Consider the following 18,309-nt stretch of genomic DNA (forward strand, 5'->3'; position numbering starts at 1 on the left):
ATTGCTTTCATAAACTCACTGACTATTGACTAAGTACACAAGTTCTGCTTAATACTTGTCACACAATGATTCCACTATGGATTGGCCCCATCCCTTACTGGGAGCTATAAGCAATTAACAGTTGCTAACATGGGGTAGATTATATTCCTCGGTGTTTTATACACTGGCCAGTTAGTTTTGTTCAAGTAATAATGTTCAAGTAATAACTTTCTACCCGTGCTCTTGCAGGCAACCCTATCTAAAAGGAGCTGGTCAAAAAAGATGTAAAAAAAAAATGGGGACGAGAATGTTTGTTGGGAAGAAGGAGGGATCTGGTAAAAAATGGGAGGGGAAAATAGAAGACAAGAAAGTGAATAGGATAAAAGTAATTACATATATATACATATGAAATTAGGAAAATATATTTAATAAAGAAGCAAAATTAGGGTACTATGAAACAAATGGTACTTGAGATAAAACAATATTTTTGTCAAGATATCTTCTTAGATCTGAGATTGACATTGACAAATAATTTAAAGAGAATCTTCTAAAACATATTAAAATCCCTGTTTGTAATTTTCTCAAAATTACATTGATTTCAATAAGCATTTTTTACCAATTCAAGTTCATTGGTGTTACAGATTTTATAAGTGTGAATGAAGTATAAAAGTTAAATTATGCAAAAGAAAGGAAATACAAATGATTGATGCTCTCAGTATGAATTTATTTTAAATTTTATAGTTTTGATTCAACATGGATTGCAATAAATGGGTCTTCAGCAGAGTTACTAATAGAAAACTGTGCAGTGCCATCACCAGAAACATAGACTTTAATTCCGGTGCAATAGCCATCAATTTTATCTCCAGAAATGACGTCACAGTATGTACCAGCAGCAAGACCAGTTTGTAAAGTTGTTGACAATGACCTGAAAAGGAAAAAATAGAGTAAAATTCAAATATAAAAATTCAAGAAAACAGTCTGTCTCCAAATTGAGTAATTTCCTAGACTTTGTGGTATGTAAATATGTTATAATTTGCTAGCCATAAAGTTAGACAGATTGAGATAGAGAGATAGATAGATAGATAGATAGATAGATAGATAGATAGATAGATAGATAGATGATAGATAGATAGATGATAGATAGATAGATGATAGGTAGATAGATAGATAGATAGATAGATAGATAGATAGATAGATAGATAGATAGATAGATAGATAGATAGATAGATGATAGATATAGATAGATAGATAGATAGATAGATAGATAGATAGATAGATAGATAGATAGATAGATAGATAGATAGATGATAGATAGATGATAGATAGATGGTAGATGATAGATAGATAGATAGATAGATAGATAGATAGATAGATAGATAGATAGATAGATAGATAGATAGATAGATGATAGATAGATGATAGATAGATGGTAGATGATAGATAGATAGATAGATAGATAGATAGATAGATAGATAGATAGATAGATAGAGAACTAGATATAGATTATGGTATATAAATAGATATGTAAAAAGAGCACTTGTTAATTTAAAAATTTGGTTCCCATGTGGTGGCATAGTTTGGGGAGGTTAGCTAATGTGGATGTGGAGGAACTGTGTCACTGAAGGCAGCCCTTGAGAGGAAAAGACTCCTGCCTTCTCCAGTTAGCGCTTTCTGTATTGTACTGTGGTACAAAGTGTGAGTCATCAGCTTCCTGCTCCTGCCCTCATACCTTGCTTTCCCCTTCTAGCCCCCTGGATTTGCAAGCCCAAATAAAATCTTTCTTCTGTAAGTTGACTTGCTCATGCTGTTTAATCACAGCATCAGAAAAGAAGCTAATACAATAATCCAATTGAGCAAAAAATGAAACTTGCCACTGATACTGTCAACTGCTTGCACAAAGATTGTGTAAGTATAGTTGTATACATATAGGAAAATGTTCAAGGAGAAGAAAAATACATGCACGCATCAAAAACAAAAAGGCAATAAGCTAGAACTGTAGAAGAAAACTCAATTGCCTCCTGAGAAAAACCATCAGCCAGAGCAAGTATAAAAATACATTGAAACTATTCATCACACAGAGGCAGAGAATTTAAGATTATATAACAAAAGAACAGAAAACAAATAGTTGTGATACAGAGCTAGGAGATGGGGGAAAGTATTTTGAACCTAATAATGTTCATACATTCACTGATTTTAAGACTTACTGAATATTTATATGCTTTGTACAGATATCACATGCGTATATCACACATGTATATGAATATGACAGTGTAAAAATACACCAAAAACAACAGCAAAACAAAATTCTACTTAAAACAAAATCTATAAAAATGAAGAAACAAATTAATAACAAGCATCTTTTTTCATACAGTTTTCAGGTAAATGTTCTTTCTCTCTTTTTTTTTTTTTTTTTTTTTCGGTTTTTCGAGACAGGGTTTCTCTGTGGTTTTGGAGCCTGTCCTGGAACTAGCTCTTGTAGACCAGGCTGGTCTCGAACTCACAGAGATCCGCCTGCCTCTGCCTCCCGAGTGCTGGGATTAAAGGCGTGCGTCACCACCGCCCGGCCTAAATGTGCTTTCTTTAATCCTTTAACAAAAATATTTTCAACTGCAAATGAGCAGGAAGCAAAAGGAAAGATGTAAAAGTACAAAAGTAAACAATCCTACTTTAATTGATTTCCACTTACCAGTCATCATTGTTAAAGACAATGAATCCTTTGTTTCCTCTGCCAAAAGCTACTTGATTGCTGCCATTATCCCACCAGTTTGAGAAAGGCTGACGGTTGACTACGTTTCTGAAGACAACCATGTTCCTAAAAGCACAATATCACGTAAAATGCTCGTGCCCTTTATATTCAACAACTTAAAACAAAAAGTTAAACAATTTCTTATTAGACAAGATCTGTAGGGGACACTCCCAACCTTATCTGGCGCCATCGATGTTCACAAACCCAGCCATTGCCACAAGTGGTGTCTGCATTTATTGTCACTTCTTTGGTTGCTCCATTGTCATTTGGTGGTCCAACCCAATCGTTGATATCCTTAATTACAGGAAAATATTGTGGGATTTTAACATTCATGTTCCATTTTTTTTTTTTTTTTCGAGACAGGGTTTCTCTGTAGTTTTTGGTGCCTTTCCTGGAACTAGCTCTTGTAGACCAGGCTGGCCTCGAACTCCCAGAGATCCACCTGCCTCTGCCTCCCGAGTGCTGGGATTAAAGGCGTGCGCCACCACCGCCCGGCTCATGTTCCATTTTTAATGCACTAAGCTAAAAAAGTTCTGCTACTTGATTTTCTATGGTATCTACTTAGTGTCTAACTTTGGAACCTCATGAGTATTTCTCCTATGTTTTCCCTTTTGTTCCTTGATCTCTACTTTTCAAGATTTTTCTCACAGTGATAAAGTAGTTGGTACTTTTATAATATACTTACATTACTAAAATTACAGCATATTAATATTTGGTGGCATGTATTTTATGCAAATAATTTTGTGTGAAATTATAACCTCTTCCCTTTTATTGAAAAAATATATTCAAACATACTTTTCCATTCTCAAAATATCTTGGCCAATGGTAACTTGACATTACTCGTGTGAATCCATAAGGATGAGCCAACATAAATCCAACTGCCATTTTATAGAGTCTGAAAATTACAAAATAATATTATAATAGAAGAATAGAAAATTTATCATAAATAAAAGACAAATAACAAAGCAGTGAAAAAATGGTTTTGCCTACCTAGCATCCCAGAAGGTCAGGATGGATGATCCTCCAGCTCCATGACCTCGCTGATTATCATGGTTGTCCACAAAGACAAGGGCTCTATCAGAAGGCATGAAACCCCAACCTTCACCCCAGTTCCTATTTTGAAAAATATGTATATATTATTGTTTTACAGTACCTTTAGGTTACCTTAAATCTGTACCTCTTTTTGTAATCTATTTCCATTAAACTACTGATTCTACAACTAAAAGATTATTCCACAGGAAAAAAATTTCTTCCAGGTTTGACATTTCAGATTAATTTATTGCAATATATAAGTGTAACAGTATGTTCACATTATAGTTTTATTTATTAGTAGAAGGATTTTTAAAGTAATATCTTGACTTTAGCAGATTATAATTACCAAACTCTAGTTGGCTCATTTCTCAGACAGAAAAAAAAATCTCTAGGTGATACTTTGTGTTTCTAGATGCCCTCTTGTTATTGACAATTATAATGAAAATAATTAATTCCAGATGATTAATTGTGATTTAGACAGCAGTGAACCTTCTTGATAGCTAATTCTTGGTAAATATTTAATAAATTAGAATATGATCATGTATTGGGGTAACAACACATATGTGACAGACAAAATAACAAAGCATGATGTATTTACTTTAAATAGGCCATCTTCTCTCCACTCCACTTGCGGATAACTGTGCCCAGTTTTGCTCCATACTTGAATTCTGTCACACGACCATTTCCATAGTACTCACTACTTGTAATTGCCTCACCACCCAGATCAATGACCTAGTAGAGATGTAGGGGAAACTGTCATTTGAATAAAGTAGTATTAAAATGTTCAATGTCAAAATAGTATCTTTAAATTCTTTAGACTCTTGATGCTCAAATTGGTTCTTCCTATTTCTTTATAAAGTATATGCATCACTATTGAAAGAAATTTGCTGACAATGTCATTTTTGTTCAATAAAGAATATTTAAATATAATATGTAATTTAAAATTTAGAAATTCATACCTTCAAAGTACTTACTGAAAGATAAGTTCAGCAATTAAAATTCATTTAGTTTTCCAAAGAAATCAAATACAAAACTGTGCTAACCTCTTCACATGAAAAATGTGCACATAAATATTAATCTGTTTGCCCAAATTTTATACATTGAATAGTACCTCAGACAAGAGTCAAATTCAGAAAGACAGGCTGGAGTCAATGACTAAGATTTTCTGACTGGCGTAATCATCCCTGAGTATACACTAATTGATCCAGTAATATTGCAGCCTACACAAATTCTCTAACTCCTTTAAAGCCTTATTCTGGAATAGAATTAAGTCTATTATATCTAAATAAAAGGGAGTTAAAGAAATTGTACATTCAATAAGGTATTCAGATATTAACCTATAGAAATTATGTTTAATAAAATCTTCCATCTATCTTCTGGCTAGCAAAGCTGATGTCATTTATACATACACACGTGTATTACTTTACCTCTTGAAAAATGAAAGGTCTGCTTCCTGAATCAAACCATGTTGTGTTTAGGTTATGCAGTTTATCAAAAATCGCCTTTATGTCTCCAGGCCACATGTGCTTAGCAGCATCAAGTCTGAACCCTGCTACACCAATGTCAATGAGATGGTTCATGTAGTCAGCCACCTTGCCACGAACATAATCTTTCTCAAGTGCAAGATCCAGAAGGCCAACCAGACGACAATCTCTGACCTATTGAAAGAAACAAATAAACAAGCCTAACAAAATGGTGATTGATTTAAATATCACCTCTCACCTCACACTCCATTTGACTAGTCACATATTCACCAATTGGTGTATTAGGAAGCTTCTTAAAGCCTATTCATGGGATAGTGTGAACATTCACATTCTACTGTGAATACACCCTAAGAAGATTTTTCAGTATGAAGATTTAACTATGAGGAAATGACATAGGTAATATTAGAGTTGATTGAGGAAACCGTTGGTTTTCCTCTATCTTTTCCATTCTTTATATCTTTCTCTTAATGTGGGACAAGAATCAAACTTTGAGACATCAAATAACTAAAAGAATGTTAAGAATGTTTTTGAAGATTTATTTGCATTTCTAATGCCTAGTAATATGTTGTTTAAGGAATCTAAACTACATTTCAAATAGTATTTAAAAGGTTCTATGTGCATACTGAGAACAAAATTTTTTTTCTTTTTTTATTTTTATTTTTTTATATTAATTAATTTATTTAATTATTAAAGATTTCTGCCTCTTCCCCGCCACCACCTCCCATTCCCTCCCCCTCCCCCAATCAAGTCTTCCTCCCTCCTCAGCCCAAAGAGCAAGCTGGTTTCTCTGTCCTGTGGGAGGTCCAAGGACCACCCACCTCCATCCAGGTCTATTAAGGTGAGCATCCAAACTACCTGGGCTCCCACAAAGCCATTACGTGCAATAGGATCAAGAACCCATTGCCATTGTTCTTCAGTTCTCAGTAGTCCTCATTGTCCATTATGTTCAGCGAGACCGGTTTTGTCCCATGCTTTTTCGGACCCCGGCCAGCTGGCCTTGGTGAGTTCCCGATAGAACATCCCCATTGCCTCAGTGTGTGGGTGCACCCCTCTCGGTCCTGAGTTCCTTGCTCGTGCTCACTCTCCTTCTGCTCCTCCTTTGGATCGTGAGACTTCAGTCCAGTGCTCCAATGTTGGTCTCTGTCTCTCTCTTCTTTCATCGCCTGATGAAGGTTAATATTCAGGAGGATGCTTATATGTTTTTCTTTGGGTTCACCTTCTTATTTAGCTTCTCTAGAATCATGAATTAGAGTCTCAATGTCCTTTATTTATGGCTAGAAACCAAATATGAGTGAGTACATCCCATGAGAACAAAATTTTTTATGCTGATCATTTTCCTCACCTGAGCAGCATCACTGTAGCTTTCAATGCCTCCACTTCCACTTCTACATTTGCCATCGTTAAAATCCCAACCCGAGTATGGAACTCCAGAGAAGTCCCTGGTTTGTGGGTTGAAATAACTTCCACATGTGCTGCTGGTTCCTGCTTGAGCCCCTTCTCCACACATGTGGTTAATGACAGCATCCACATAAATACGAACCTGAACAGAAAAATGTGTTATTCAAATTAAATTAGAGAGATAAAATGTATATAATTAGACTGCATAGAACACACAAATATATAGATAGAGGGATAGATGGATAGATAGATAGATAGATAGATAGATAGATAGATAGATAGATAGATAGATAGATAGATAGATAGATAGAGATAGATAGATAGATAGATAGATAGATAGATAGATAGATAGATAGATAGATAGATAAGCAGACAGGCAGACAGGTAGAGAGATAGATGATAGATAGATATACTATTTTATGGTTTAATTTTAGAAAAGAAAAAAGTCAAATGTGAAAGAAAAACCAACGTGAAATGGCAATCATGAACAGTCCTAATATTAGCTTGAGGATTTATTAAGATGATAAGAGGAAAATCAGAAACTGTTTTCACTAAAATCAAATGAAAAGCATTATTTTTAATAAATATATAATTAGGTTAAGAGAAAGTGGACATTATTGTCTTGAAAGGAGTTAATGTGAGTTAGTTTTACTCTCTGAGGAAAAAGAATGGTGGATACTGGTCGTTATTAAAATGAGAAATAGTTATTTACCATAAATTGAAAGTAAGTTATTGCATGTAAAATTTCTAATACTTAACTAGAAAATGGTTTGTAGAAAATAAGTGTGGTTATACAGATAAATAATAAAAGTTTACATTAGAACCATTAAAATGTTGACATTACAATGGAGAGAGCCTCCTCTTGTCATAAGACAAGATACCAAGTTTCCATCCCCTAAACTTCTCTTTAAATGGTTCATATGAAAGAATTTTTCAAAATTGACCATAAAGCAGAAGTAAATTTTGAGTTGTAGCTAAAATGTAAAGAAAAAATTAAAGTCTGAAAGTTCACTTTCAAGAAGAATAGAAAACAAAAGACAGATAATGGTTTTTCAGATAACAACTTCAAAGGAAATATGACTTCACTTACCCCAACATTGTTACACCTAGTCACCATATCCTTGAATTCATCTTCATTTCCAGACCTTGAACATATTTTGTAGCTAATTGGTTGGTATCTTTCCCACCAAGGTCTTGAAAGATTGTTAACTACAAGATGTTCATTTGGTGGAGATACCTACAAATGAAACAATTAAGATTATCAGATTAATTATGACTTACTTTTCATAAATAAATCCTGTAGAAAACTATGAATGATCCTCCAATTCTTTGGTTGTGTACTTGTGGATCTGCTGTGTTAGAACCACTAAAAACATTGACAGCACAATGGAGAGGGCCTCCTGGTGTCCTAAAACAAGATACAAAGTTATCATCCCCTAAAGTTTTTTCTTCGTCAAGAAAGTTATGTGTGAAGTAAAACATTGCTTAAAAATAATCAAAAATATAATGGAACTCCGCATTTAAATTATGAACAAATATTACCTGCACCCCTCCAAATCCATTAGGAGCTAAGTATCTCTCACATTCCTTGGCAATATCAACCCAGCGCCACTCGAACAGATGGACAATAGAGGTTCGTCCTTTTTCAGTGTGTGGCTCATATTGAGCCCAGCAGAATCCAATGAAGGAAAACAGTAGGAAGAATTTCATTTTGCTATGATGTTGTTAGTGTTTTTTCTAACAGCCACTTTATTCCTGAAAATTAAAAAAGAGAAAATAAAGGGGAAAGAGTATAATGAAATAAAAGCTAACATAAATCAATATTTGAGTATTAGTTCTTTATAAACTGTAAAGTATTACTAATAATATGGTCCACAAGAGCCTAATAACAAGAAAAAGACAAAGGCTAAACGTCTAGGTATTTGAAGGTACTACCACTTATTAAGGAGAATAAAGGAGAATGTATCAGACCTGAGAAGAATAACAAGACTGATACAGGTTTAATTATTCCTCTGATGCTCCTTTTTGCTTCTTATCCCAACAAACTGCATGAACACTATCTTTAACAAAACTATACTTTTTTATATTTCACAGGCAATTTCACATTTCCATGATAATCCACGTTCTTCCTAGGACCCACTACCCTAAGGAAAATGGTACACATTCAAGTGAAAAACGTTTTTGTTTTAGTCTCCTTTTATATTTTCAGGTTTAATTATTCAATGTTTTATGTGTGACAAGTTTGGGGATTATATTCTTGAATTGTTTGATTTGTATTATAAATATATTAATATTTACACATTACCCTTTCTGACCCAAACGGTAGTCAAGGTTTACATCAGACATAATATTCCTAGTTCTAGAAAATGATGAGTTAATTTTCTTATGTTCTCAGTAAATGGCTGTAATAGATATACACTGAGTTCTTCATTTTTCGTAAATGAATGCTATACCAGAAACTATATATTAGAGTCAATTCTAAGACTTGCGTTATACACAAAAACATACATAAAGAACCAGGGTAACTATGTCAATTTGGCTTATATAATAATTGACAAATGACAGAATTTGATAATATGTCTAACTGAATGTCAGTGTATTTTTATTTCAGCAAAATTTCTGTTCTACTTTACAATACAAAACGATTAGTAGTAATTACTTGTTTAATCAAATTAAACAGAGAGAAATTCACAGCAACTGCACTAAAATCAAGAACATGAAAGGTTGTACACTCTCTCCATATCTATTCAATACAGTATTTGAAGTTCTAGCTAGAGCAGTAAGAAAACTGATGGATATTTGCAGATTATACCAGAGTATATACAAGTGACCCCAAAAATTCCAACAAGGAACTCCTAAATCTGATAAACATAATCAGTGAAGTGACTGGAAACAAGATTTAAAAATGACTAGCCCTGCCGGGCGGTGGTGGCACACACCTTTAATCCCAGCACTCGGGAGGCAGAGGCAGGCGGATCTCTGTGAGTTCGAGACCAGCCTGGTCTACAAGAGCTAGTTCCAGGACAGGCTCCAAAACCACAGAGAAACCCTGTCTTGAAAAAGCAAAAAAAAAAAAAAAATGACTAGCCCTCCTATTCACAAATGACAAACAGATTGAGAAAACAATTAGAGAAAATCTTTCATAACAGCCTCCAGCAATACAAAATATCTCACAGGTAACGCTAGCCAAGCAAGTGAAAGACTTGTAAAACAAAATCTTCAAGTCCTTGAAAAAGGAAAGTGAAGAAGATATCAGAAGATGGAAAGAACACCATGTTCATTGGCTCAGGAGGATTAAAATAGGAAAATGAACATCCTACCGAAAGAAAACTTTCTTTTCTTCTTCAAAACCACAACACAGTATTGTATAACCTAGTCAATTATTTACGGCCTGGGAGATGATGGGTTCTATGATAGTAGCTATTACCCATGTTTTGTTAAATAAACAGACAATTAAATTCCTTTCTACATATTTATGTTTACCACTAAAGATTGATATATGTCTCTGCCTTACACAAAGAACTCTTTAGCAATGGGAGACAGTCACAGCAATGACTCATAACTCTTCAAAGGACTGAGCTCAGCCCCCACTCTATATTATCTACAATGGACTCCAGAAAACATCATGGAAGAGGGTCTGGAAATACAGTAAGAGCTTGGGACTGGACTGATGTTGCAGGCATTAATAGTGTCCTCTGCTCTTCCAGAGGACCTGTGTTTGATTCTCAGCACAGACATGTAATTCCCAACTCTCTGTAACTCCAGTTCCAGAGGATACAACTCCCTTTTCTAGCCTCTGAGGGTATTCATGCACATGGTGCAAGATAAGCATGCAAGCAAAGCATCCAAGCATATAAAATAATTGTTCATTTTTTAAAAAATATCTAAGAATTTGTTGGCTTTAATGTTGTCTTTGACTGATGAATCATAGTGGTAGGGGGAGAAGGGAAGGCTGAAGAGGAGGAGAAGAGGAGAAGGATGAGGGTAGGAGAACTTGAGTGAATGGGATAGTAGAGCTGGAAGAAGGGCAGAGATGATAGAAATGAAAGAGCTATTTTGATTGAGGGAGCCATTATGGGGATAGTAAGAAAACTTACACTAGAGAAATTCTCGGGAATCCACAAGCATGACCCCAGTTGAGACTCTAAGCAATAGTGGAGAAGGTGCCCGAACTGGCCTTGCCCTGTAGTCAGATTGATGAATATCCTAAATGTCAGATTAGAACCTTCATCCAGCAACTGATGGAAACAAAGGCACAGACCCACAGCAGAACACTGATCTAAGCTTCCCAAGTCCAGTTGAAGAGTGAGAGGAGTGAGAACACGAGCAAAGATCTCAAGATCATGAGGTTGTCATCCACTGAAACAGTTTACATGATGAGTACACTCACTGAAACCATTTATGTGAGCTAATGGGAGCTTACCAACTCCAGCCAGACAGGGAAGGAACCAACATAGGACCAAACTAGACCCTCTAAATGTGGGTGATAGTTGTATGGCTGGGCAGACTATGGGGCCACTTGCAGTAGCTCCAGGATATATCCCTACAGCTTGAACTAGCTTTTTGGGAACCATATTCTCTGGAGGAATATCTTGCTCAGCAAAGATATAATAGGGAAGGCCCTGGACATTCCCCAAATCATGTTTCTTATCCTCTCTGATGGAAGGTGGGGTAGAAGGGAAGTGGAGGGAATGGGAGGAGACGTGAGAGTGGGAACTGGGACTGGTATGTAAAATATACTTTGTTTTCTTTATAAAAAAAAATTTAAAAAGAAGAATCTAAGATCTGGAGGGCAGAGTTAAACACTGTAATGCCTTGCCTTATGGATTAAACATGATTTTGCAAGTGTAAACACATAGCAAATATGATCATATGCTCATGACTTGCACAGAGGAATAAAAAAAAGAAGTTGGACTAGTTACAAAATATGTTAAAACTGTGGGTATAGGACTTAGAGAAGATAAAGAGGAAAGGAATCTGTTCACAATACCTTGTATATAAGTAAAAAATTTTAAATAATAATAATGTCAAATAGAGTTAAGGACATAGTCCATTGCCTAGTATATATGTGGCTTTGAGTTCAAATATATATATATATATATATATATATATATAAACATTTGAATTTGATATCATCTAAACAAGAAAGCAATTCTTTTCAAGAAGTATAGATACTTAAATTTTCAAGAGGCATGTATAATATTTATAGCTACTTTGTGGTATTCAATAGACAGACACAATACATACTTGGGAAAACAGATTATTTAGTGATTTTTGGTCCTCAAAATAACTTTTTGTGGAGCCTTTCATCTCATTTCCTGTAGTCACTGATAAGGTATTTGATAGGCTATTGTGAAATATAAATCACCTATGTACTGTGGGCAGCAATTACAGGTTTATAAAAAAATTATGAAGTGGAAATGCTGACAACCCCAGTTTAGTAATTATTTGAATAGTGTAATATTTCTTAAATATGCATAAAGCAAGTTAAAATATGTAAGAAAAAATTAAAAATATTAGCTAACATTAAGAAATGTAACTGATGTGTGGCTTGGGGAGTTTAAGGCCATTGGCAGTGGAACCAATATTCATTCCTAGGGCATGAACTGAGTTTTTGAAGCCCATTGCCTCTGCAGGGATACCTTGCTTAGCCTAGACAGGAGAGGGAACACACCTTGATCTGCCTCAAGTTCTGGGACAGACTTTGTTTACTCCCTTAGGAGGCCTCACCCTCTCTGAGGAGTGGACAGGGGCTGGAAGGAAAACATGGGAGGAGTGAGAGTTGAGGAGGGAGAGGAAACTGGGATGGATATGTAAACTAAAGGAAGATTGTGTTAAAAAATAAAATAAAATTGCTAACTGAAAATTAAACATAATATTATCAAAAGCATTTTTCTAATCAATCTTATAAAATGGGTGTCTTATTATTTCAGTATAAATATTAAAGAGGAAGGACTCGAGTATAAATTCAGAATTCCTCTTAATGAATCAAACTTAAATTTTGGCATTTAGCTTAAACTGTATTTAAGCATAGGAAAGTCATATAATTAGAAGAAACTTGGTCTAAATATTTAAAATGTAGCAAACTCTAATTTGTATTTATATCTCTATATTTCCCTGTTTGCATATGTAAATATCAATTGCTTGAAAAATTATTCATATTTGATTCTTCCTGAAATTGATAGCACACTAAGACATTATGAAAATGAATTAATGATGACCAACAATAGGCAGCTTACCTTTTCTTGCCATTAGTAGTTGGTAGCCTAGAGGTTTCATAGTAAAATACCTTTATAGTGAACAATTTAATTTCATGGTCATTAAAATATTAGAGTTTCTTTAATCTTCATATGTAATTTTATCATCTATAACTCATTGACACTATCTCTAAGTGCTGAAAGCGTCCATGGTTTATTTTTCCAGTTTTTAACTTTCTAAAGTGTTAGGGAGATATTTACATAAAAATTATTCAGATTATGGCTGCTTTACTTAAAAAATCATTCATAATTTCTCTGAATTGTACATTGGATTCTGTATCAAATCAGTAAGCATTTATCCACCAATACCACCCAACAGAAAAATATATAAACTTCTGCTTAGCATAAGTTGTACATGAAGGCCAGTACTCTAGAATTAAAGATAAGTTTTGAGCCAAGGCTCTGGAGCGTTTCCAACACAAGTAGTACATTCTGTGCTGCGGGGCAAGCAAACACGATCTGTCCACAAACCGATAAAAGACCATGAAACCTTTAAACCTAAAAGGACGGTGAAACCATTAAATAATGGAACACGAACAACGTTTACTTAAGTACAAACAGGTGGAAAGTAAAAAAATGCATGTAGTTTTAAAATTACCACAGTAACTTGTATAAATAAAAATCATTCAGACCTACCGTTCAGTGTTTGCCAGTTTATAAAACAAGTGGAATTTCAAAGTTTTGGTTTCAGTTTCTCTTCAGTTGAAAAAAAAAAAAAAAGACCAGATTTTGAGTTTTGTGATTTTCTATAATCTCATCCTTTCAACATTCACTCTTGAAAACTTTATATAATTATTAATATGATTTCTGTCAGCATTGTAATCTGATCTCCAAGGTGACTGATGGTGGACTGGGCACCACCACCCTGGTGTCCTTAACAAGCCACTGCCTTCCCTCAGCTGCTGCTTTGCCACCTCTTGTATTGCAACATAAGTCACCAGTTTGTTTTCTCAATATTCAACCTATCCTCCTACTTTCAAATTTTCTTCTGAGTCATTTATGTAAATTACAAGGGTATGAGACTATAAAATAATTTTAAAGATCAGCTTTTCTTGTCTCTAATTAGTGAGAAAAACTGAATCAATAAGATGGATGAGACCTTAATGGGAACAATCTCACTGGATCAAATGCCTATTGTTAGGTCTAAATTTAGCACCCACAATGTGATGCTTGAAGACAATATTAAGTTCATAGAATTTGCGATGTGCTCATTTATCAAATAATAAAACTATTGTTAACATGACTTTTTAAAAAACACAAAACTTCTAAGAAAAACTCTTAATGTTTAGTGACATGTTTCCTCATACACCTGTAGAGATGAATTGTAATCATCAGTACACTTAGAATGAGAAAAGAAAGTTATGGATCAAGGTGGTGGTGAGATTGTTTCAAACTCATATAACAGGAAATATTGCAGTCATAAGTCTAATCCAAACAGTCCAGAGTGACATACCTCTTCCTACCTTGTCCTTTAATAGTTGCCTTGATAAAATCAGATAATTTTTTATTGTTGAAAATAGCTTGGCCGGGCGGTGGTGGCGCACGCCTTTAATCCCAGCACTTGGGAGGCAGAGGCAGGCGGATCTCTGTGAGTTCGAGACCAGCCTGGTCTACAGAGCTAGTTCCAGGACAGGCTCCAAAACCACAGAGAAACCCTGTCTCGAAAAACCAAAAAAAAAAAAAAAAAAAAAAAAAAAGAAAAGAAAATAGCTTGGAATATAGAAAAAATTTGAAGATAATGAAAGTGAACATTGTAGTCAGTTTTCTTGGTTAAAATGTTCACTCAAAATGAGATTACATGCTTCTGTTACATTACTCTTCAACATTACACAGAGAAATGTATTATGTCTAGGGAGGATTTAATTCTTTTGCATTTATATTATTACATACACACCTGAGAATGAATATGTAATGCTGACAATTAAACGTAGAAAAATGTTTTACTTAAAGACCTCCAAAATTGCACATGTTAAAAATGAACTTTTTCTTCTCTTTCCTTTCATGACAAAGAGACTTCTAAGAATTCTATTTTTGATTTTAGACGAACATGAAAATCAAGTTTGACATTTACAAGGCATTGACAGCTTTCAGGGTTTTTTTTTTTTTTACTAAAACATAATACTTTCTTACTGATTAATAAAGATATTTTGTTCCAGTAATCAATTTAATTCACAACATGTTCTAATAGCATTAACTTCTCATGGGTTGTATGATGACAAATGTATAATAAATCCAAGTGTTTCAAAACGTTAACAATAAAAGAAAATTTTAGAATAATTTAATTTAGTGATTTCCACACTGTTATAGAAAACCAATATAATTATCATTTTTATCTAATTCCTTTTACTGTCTTGAAGATAAATCTGGGACTTTTTCTTTGCTAACAAAGCAATCTAGCTTTGAGATATGTCTTTAGCTCAAGTTTCGAAAAATTATAAACTTTCAACATTGATAAATCTATCATTATACACCATTATTTTTATAGGATATTTTGTTAATTATTTTGTATTATTAATTGTTAATCACTGCAAACTCATTCTATGGAGATATTGCCATTCTGATACCAAAAGTATGTATGTGTGTCACTTATGTGGGAGAGCCCAGCCCACTGTGGGTTGTGCCATTGCCATATCTGGTCTGACAGTACCCTTATTACTTATACTTCTATAAGAAGCAGGCTAAGAAAGCCATAGAGAGTAAGTCCCTGCCCTGATTCTGTCTATGATGTGCTGTCATATGGAATTGTAAACTAAATAAACCCTTTACACCCCAGTTTTTTTGGTTATGGCATTTCAGCACATTAATAGAAACTCTAACTAAGAAACTCATGGACTGACATAATTAATACTGTAGAAATGATGCATTATAGAAAGTGATCTGCAGAATCAATGCAATACTCATTACAAGTTTAATGATATTATTCAACAACTAGAAAATAATTCCTATAATTCATATAGAAATTCAGACGATCACAAAAGCTTCCTAAGAAAGAGCACACTTTAGGCATCACAATGCAGTATTTGAAATTATATTACAATATTACAAAGCCATAGTAACAAGAACACAATGGAATACACCATACTGTCTTATTTTTTGTGTGGCTGTTATTTGAAGTCACATACATTTGTTCTTATTTAACATTTATAGAAGATGAGAAGTAAATATAGACAAGTGGCATGTGCTAAAATATTAAATTTTAAAATTAACAATTGTATGAAGTAAATGGTTGAAAAAATAATTCTAAAAACCTGTGGTACTACCCTAATTACTTATACATACCTAAACTTGTACCAGAACAAACACTAAAAGTTAAGCACTAGATTAGAAGAATAATTTAAGAATGTATTATAAAAACAATGAAAACATAAGAATTCTAGTTACTAAATAAAAGGGAAAATAGAAAGAAATTTGGTATAAAATGAGTAGAACATTTCTACGGGAAAAGGTGGTAAAATTGCATAATATAGCTTAACATACTTTTTTTTCATTCAGAAAGGTACAGAGAAACATTCACACATGCTAATTAGAACCTTTCTTTTTTATTATTTTTATTTCTTTATTTATTTATTAAAGATTTCTGCCTTTTCCCCGTCACCACCTCCCATTTCCCTTCCCCTCCCCCATCAAGTCCCCCTCCCTCATCATCCCTAAGAGTAATCCGGGTTCCCTGCCCTGTGGGAAGTCCAAGGACCACCCAGCTCCATCCAGGGCTAGTAAGGTGAGCATCCAAACTGCCTAGGCTCCCACAAAGCCAGTACGTGCAGTAGGATCAAAAACCCATTCCCATTGTTCTTGAGTTCTCAGTAGTCCTCATTGTCCATTATTAGAACCTTTCTTATAACAGGAAAGTTTCAAGTAATAAATGTTCACGGTATAAAAATGAGATGAATACAAGAATAAATGTTTCCTATGTGATCTTAGTCCTGTTGACCGAAGAGTACTGTACTGTTCAAATTCTTTAGAAGACTCACTATCTGACATGTTCATTTGGTCCTTAATAATTATTTGTGGTGCCGGGCGGTGGTGGGTGGCGCACGCCTTTAATCCCAGCACTCGGGAGGCAGAGGCAGGCGGATCTCTGTGAGTTCGAGACCAGCCTGATCTACAAGAGCTAGTTCCAGGACAGGCTCCAAAACCACAGAGAAACCCTGTCTCGAAAAACCAAAAAAAAAAAAAAAAAAATTATAATCTCTTACCCCCTTTACCTTGTTCTTTTGAAATGTAAAATTGATGCAAAGATTTGGAAATTGGTAGATTTCTAGCCAGAGTAAAATATTTTTATATATAAAAGATTTACCATGGCCATTAATTTGGGCTCTAATTTACTTTGTGTGAAATTCACATAGCTATATTCACTGGGTTTTTCTTCTTATTTGATGGAGGAAGGTCATTTGTCAATAAACAAACTGCCTTGGCCCATTTGATAGGCTACCCCTTAGGTGGGTGGAGTAGACAGAATAGAATGCTGGGAGGAAGAGGAAGTGAGCTCAGATGCAAGGCAGCTCCTCTCAGAGACAGACGCCATGCTCTCCTCTCCAGAGCAGACGCGATGAAACTCCAACCCAGGATGGATGTAGGCTAGAATCTTCCCGGTAAGTGCACCTGGGGTGCTACATACATGAATAGAAATGGGCCAAGCAGTGTTTAAAAGAATAGAGTTTGTGTGTCGTTATTTTGGGGCATAAGCTAGCCAGGCAACCATGAGCCGGGCTGTGGGAAGAGGCCCGCAGCCCTTACTACAGATGTCGCCCAGACATGGGGCACTGAATCTACAGAAAGCCTGAGAAAGCTTGGGAAAGAATAGAGTAAAGCGTGTTTTCTTGGTAGCAGCAATTTCTCGGGTCTGCTCTGCTTGCTAGAGGCAAGCAAGTGCACTCATCTAAGAGAGGCTTCCTGACTCAGCTTCAGCTGTGAAACCTTGCAGCTCATTTAAGAGGTCCTGCCACGAAATACTTAAAACGGTGTTGGTGAAAAGCTGAAGGCATGCTTTTCGGTTTTCAGCCGTAGCAGGAAAAAAGTTGTGCTGTTTTAAAATGCCGGCTTTCTGGGCCATCCTGCCAGGGCAAACTCTTGACTGTTTGAGGCAGGAGGGCCGACTACAGAGAGAGGACTTGATTGTTGTCTGTGGATGTAATGCTGCAGTTTGCTTGTTGGCAAAGACCTTGAAACGCCACAGAGTTGTGGTGGTAAACATGGCTACAGCCGGTACCTCCGCCATGAGGCTGGAAAGCTAAGGAATGGCCTGGATTTAGCTGGCAAAGCCAAGGCTTTAATCCTACCCATATTGCTCAGTAATTTAAAGGCTCGTGTGGTCAGAAAAAGAGAGATATACAGTAAAGAGAGATTCAAAGACAAAGAAAATTTCTAAATTGTTTACAGTGTGTTAAAAGTATATGCAGGCTAAAAGTTCTTA

The 18,309-nt window shown here is 35.1% G+C and overlaps 1 protein-coding gene across 3 annotated transcripts in view; it reads right to left on the reverse strand.

Annotated features, from left to right (window-relative positions):
* Positions 1 to 682: 682 nt before the first annotated feature.
* LOC130890083 (alpha-amylase 1-like) overlaps positions 683 to 18,309 on the reverse strand; it is a 72,224-nt gene continuing 54,597 nt past the window's right edge. The window contains exons 1-12 of one of the 3 annotated variants that reach the window (XM_057794032.1): positions 13,533 to 13,782; positions 10,737 to 10,822; positions 8,182 to 8,394; positions 7,730 to 7,876; positions 6,584 to 6,781; positions 5,185 to 5,415; positions 4,356 to 4,489; positions 3,716 to 3,838; positions 3,521 to 3,620; positions 2,901 to 3,019; positions 2,666 to 2,791; positions 683 to 904 (exon numbers count right to left, since the gene is read on the reverse strand). In XM_057794032.1, the coding sequence (XP_057650015.1) occupies positions 715 to 904; positions 2,666 to 2,791; positions 2,901 to 3,019; positions 3,521 to 3,620; positions 3,716 to 3,838; positions 4,356 to 4,489; positions 5,185 to 5,415; positions 6,584 to 6,781; positions 7,730 to 7,876; positions 8,182 to 8,349 (1,536 nt within the window). In that variant the 5' untranslated portion in view covers positions 8,350 to 8,394; positions 10,737 to 10,822; positions 13,533 to 13,782 and the 3' untranslated portion in view covers positions 683 to 714. Of the gene's footprint in view, positions 905 to 2,665; positions 2,792 to 2,900; positions 3,020 to 3,520; positions 3,621 to 3,715; positions 3,839 to 4,355; positions 4,490 to 5,184; positions 5,416 to 6,583; positions 6,782 to 7,729; positions 7,877 to 8,181; positions 8,395 to 10,736; positions 10,823 to 13,532; positions 13,783 to 18,309 lie in introns of those variants that run through there. The other 2 variants (XM_057794031.1, XM_057794033.1) reach the window with 2 other exon arrangements.

The sequence above is a fragment of the Chionomys nivalis genome, chromosome 18, assembly GCF_950005125.1.
Source record: "Chionomys nivalis chromosome 18, mChiNiv1.1, whole genome shotgun sequence".
Taxonomy (NCBI): domain Eukaryota; kingdom Metazoa; phylum Chordata; class Mammalia; order Rodentia; family Cricetidae; genus Chionomys; species Chionomys nivalis.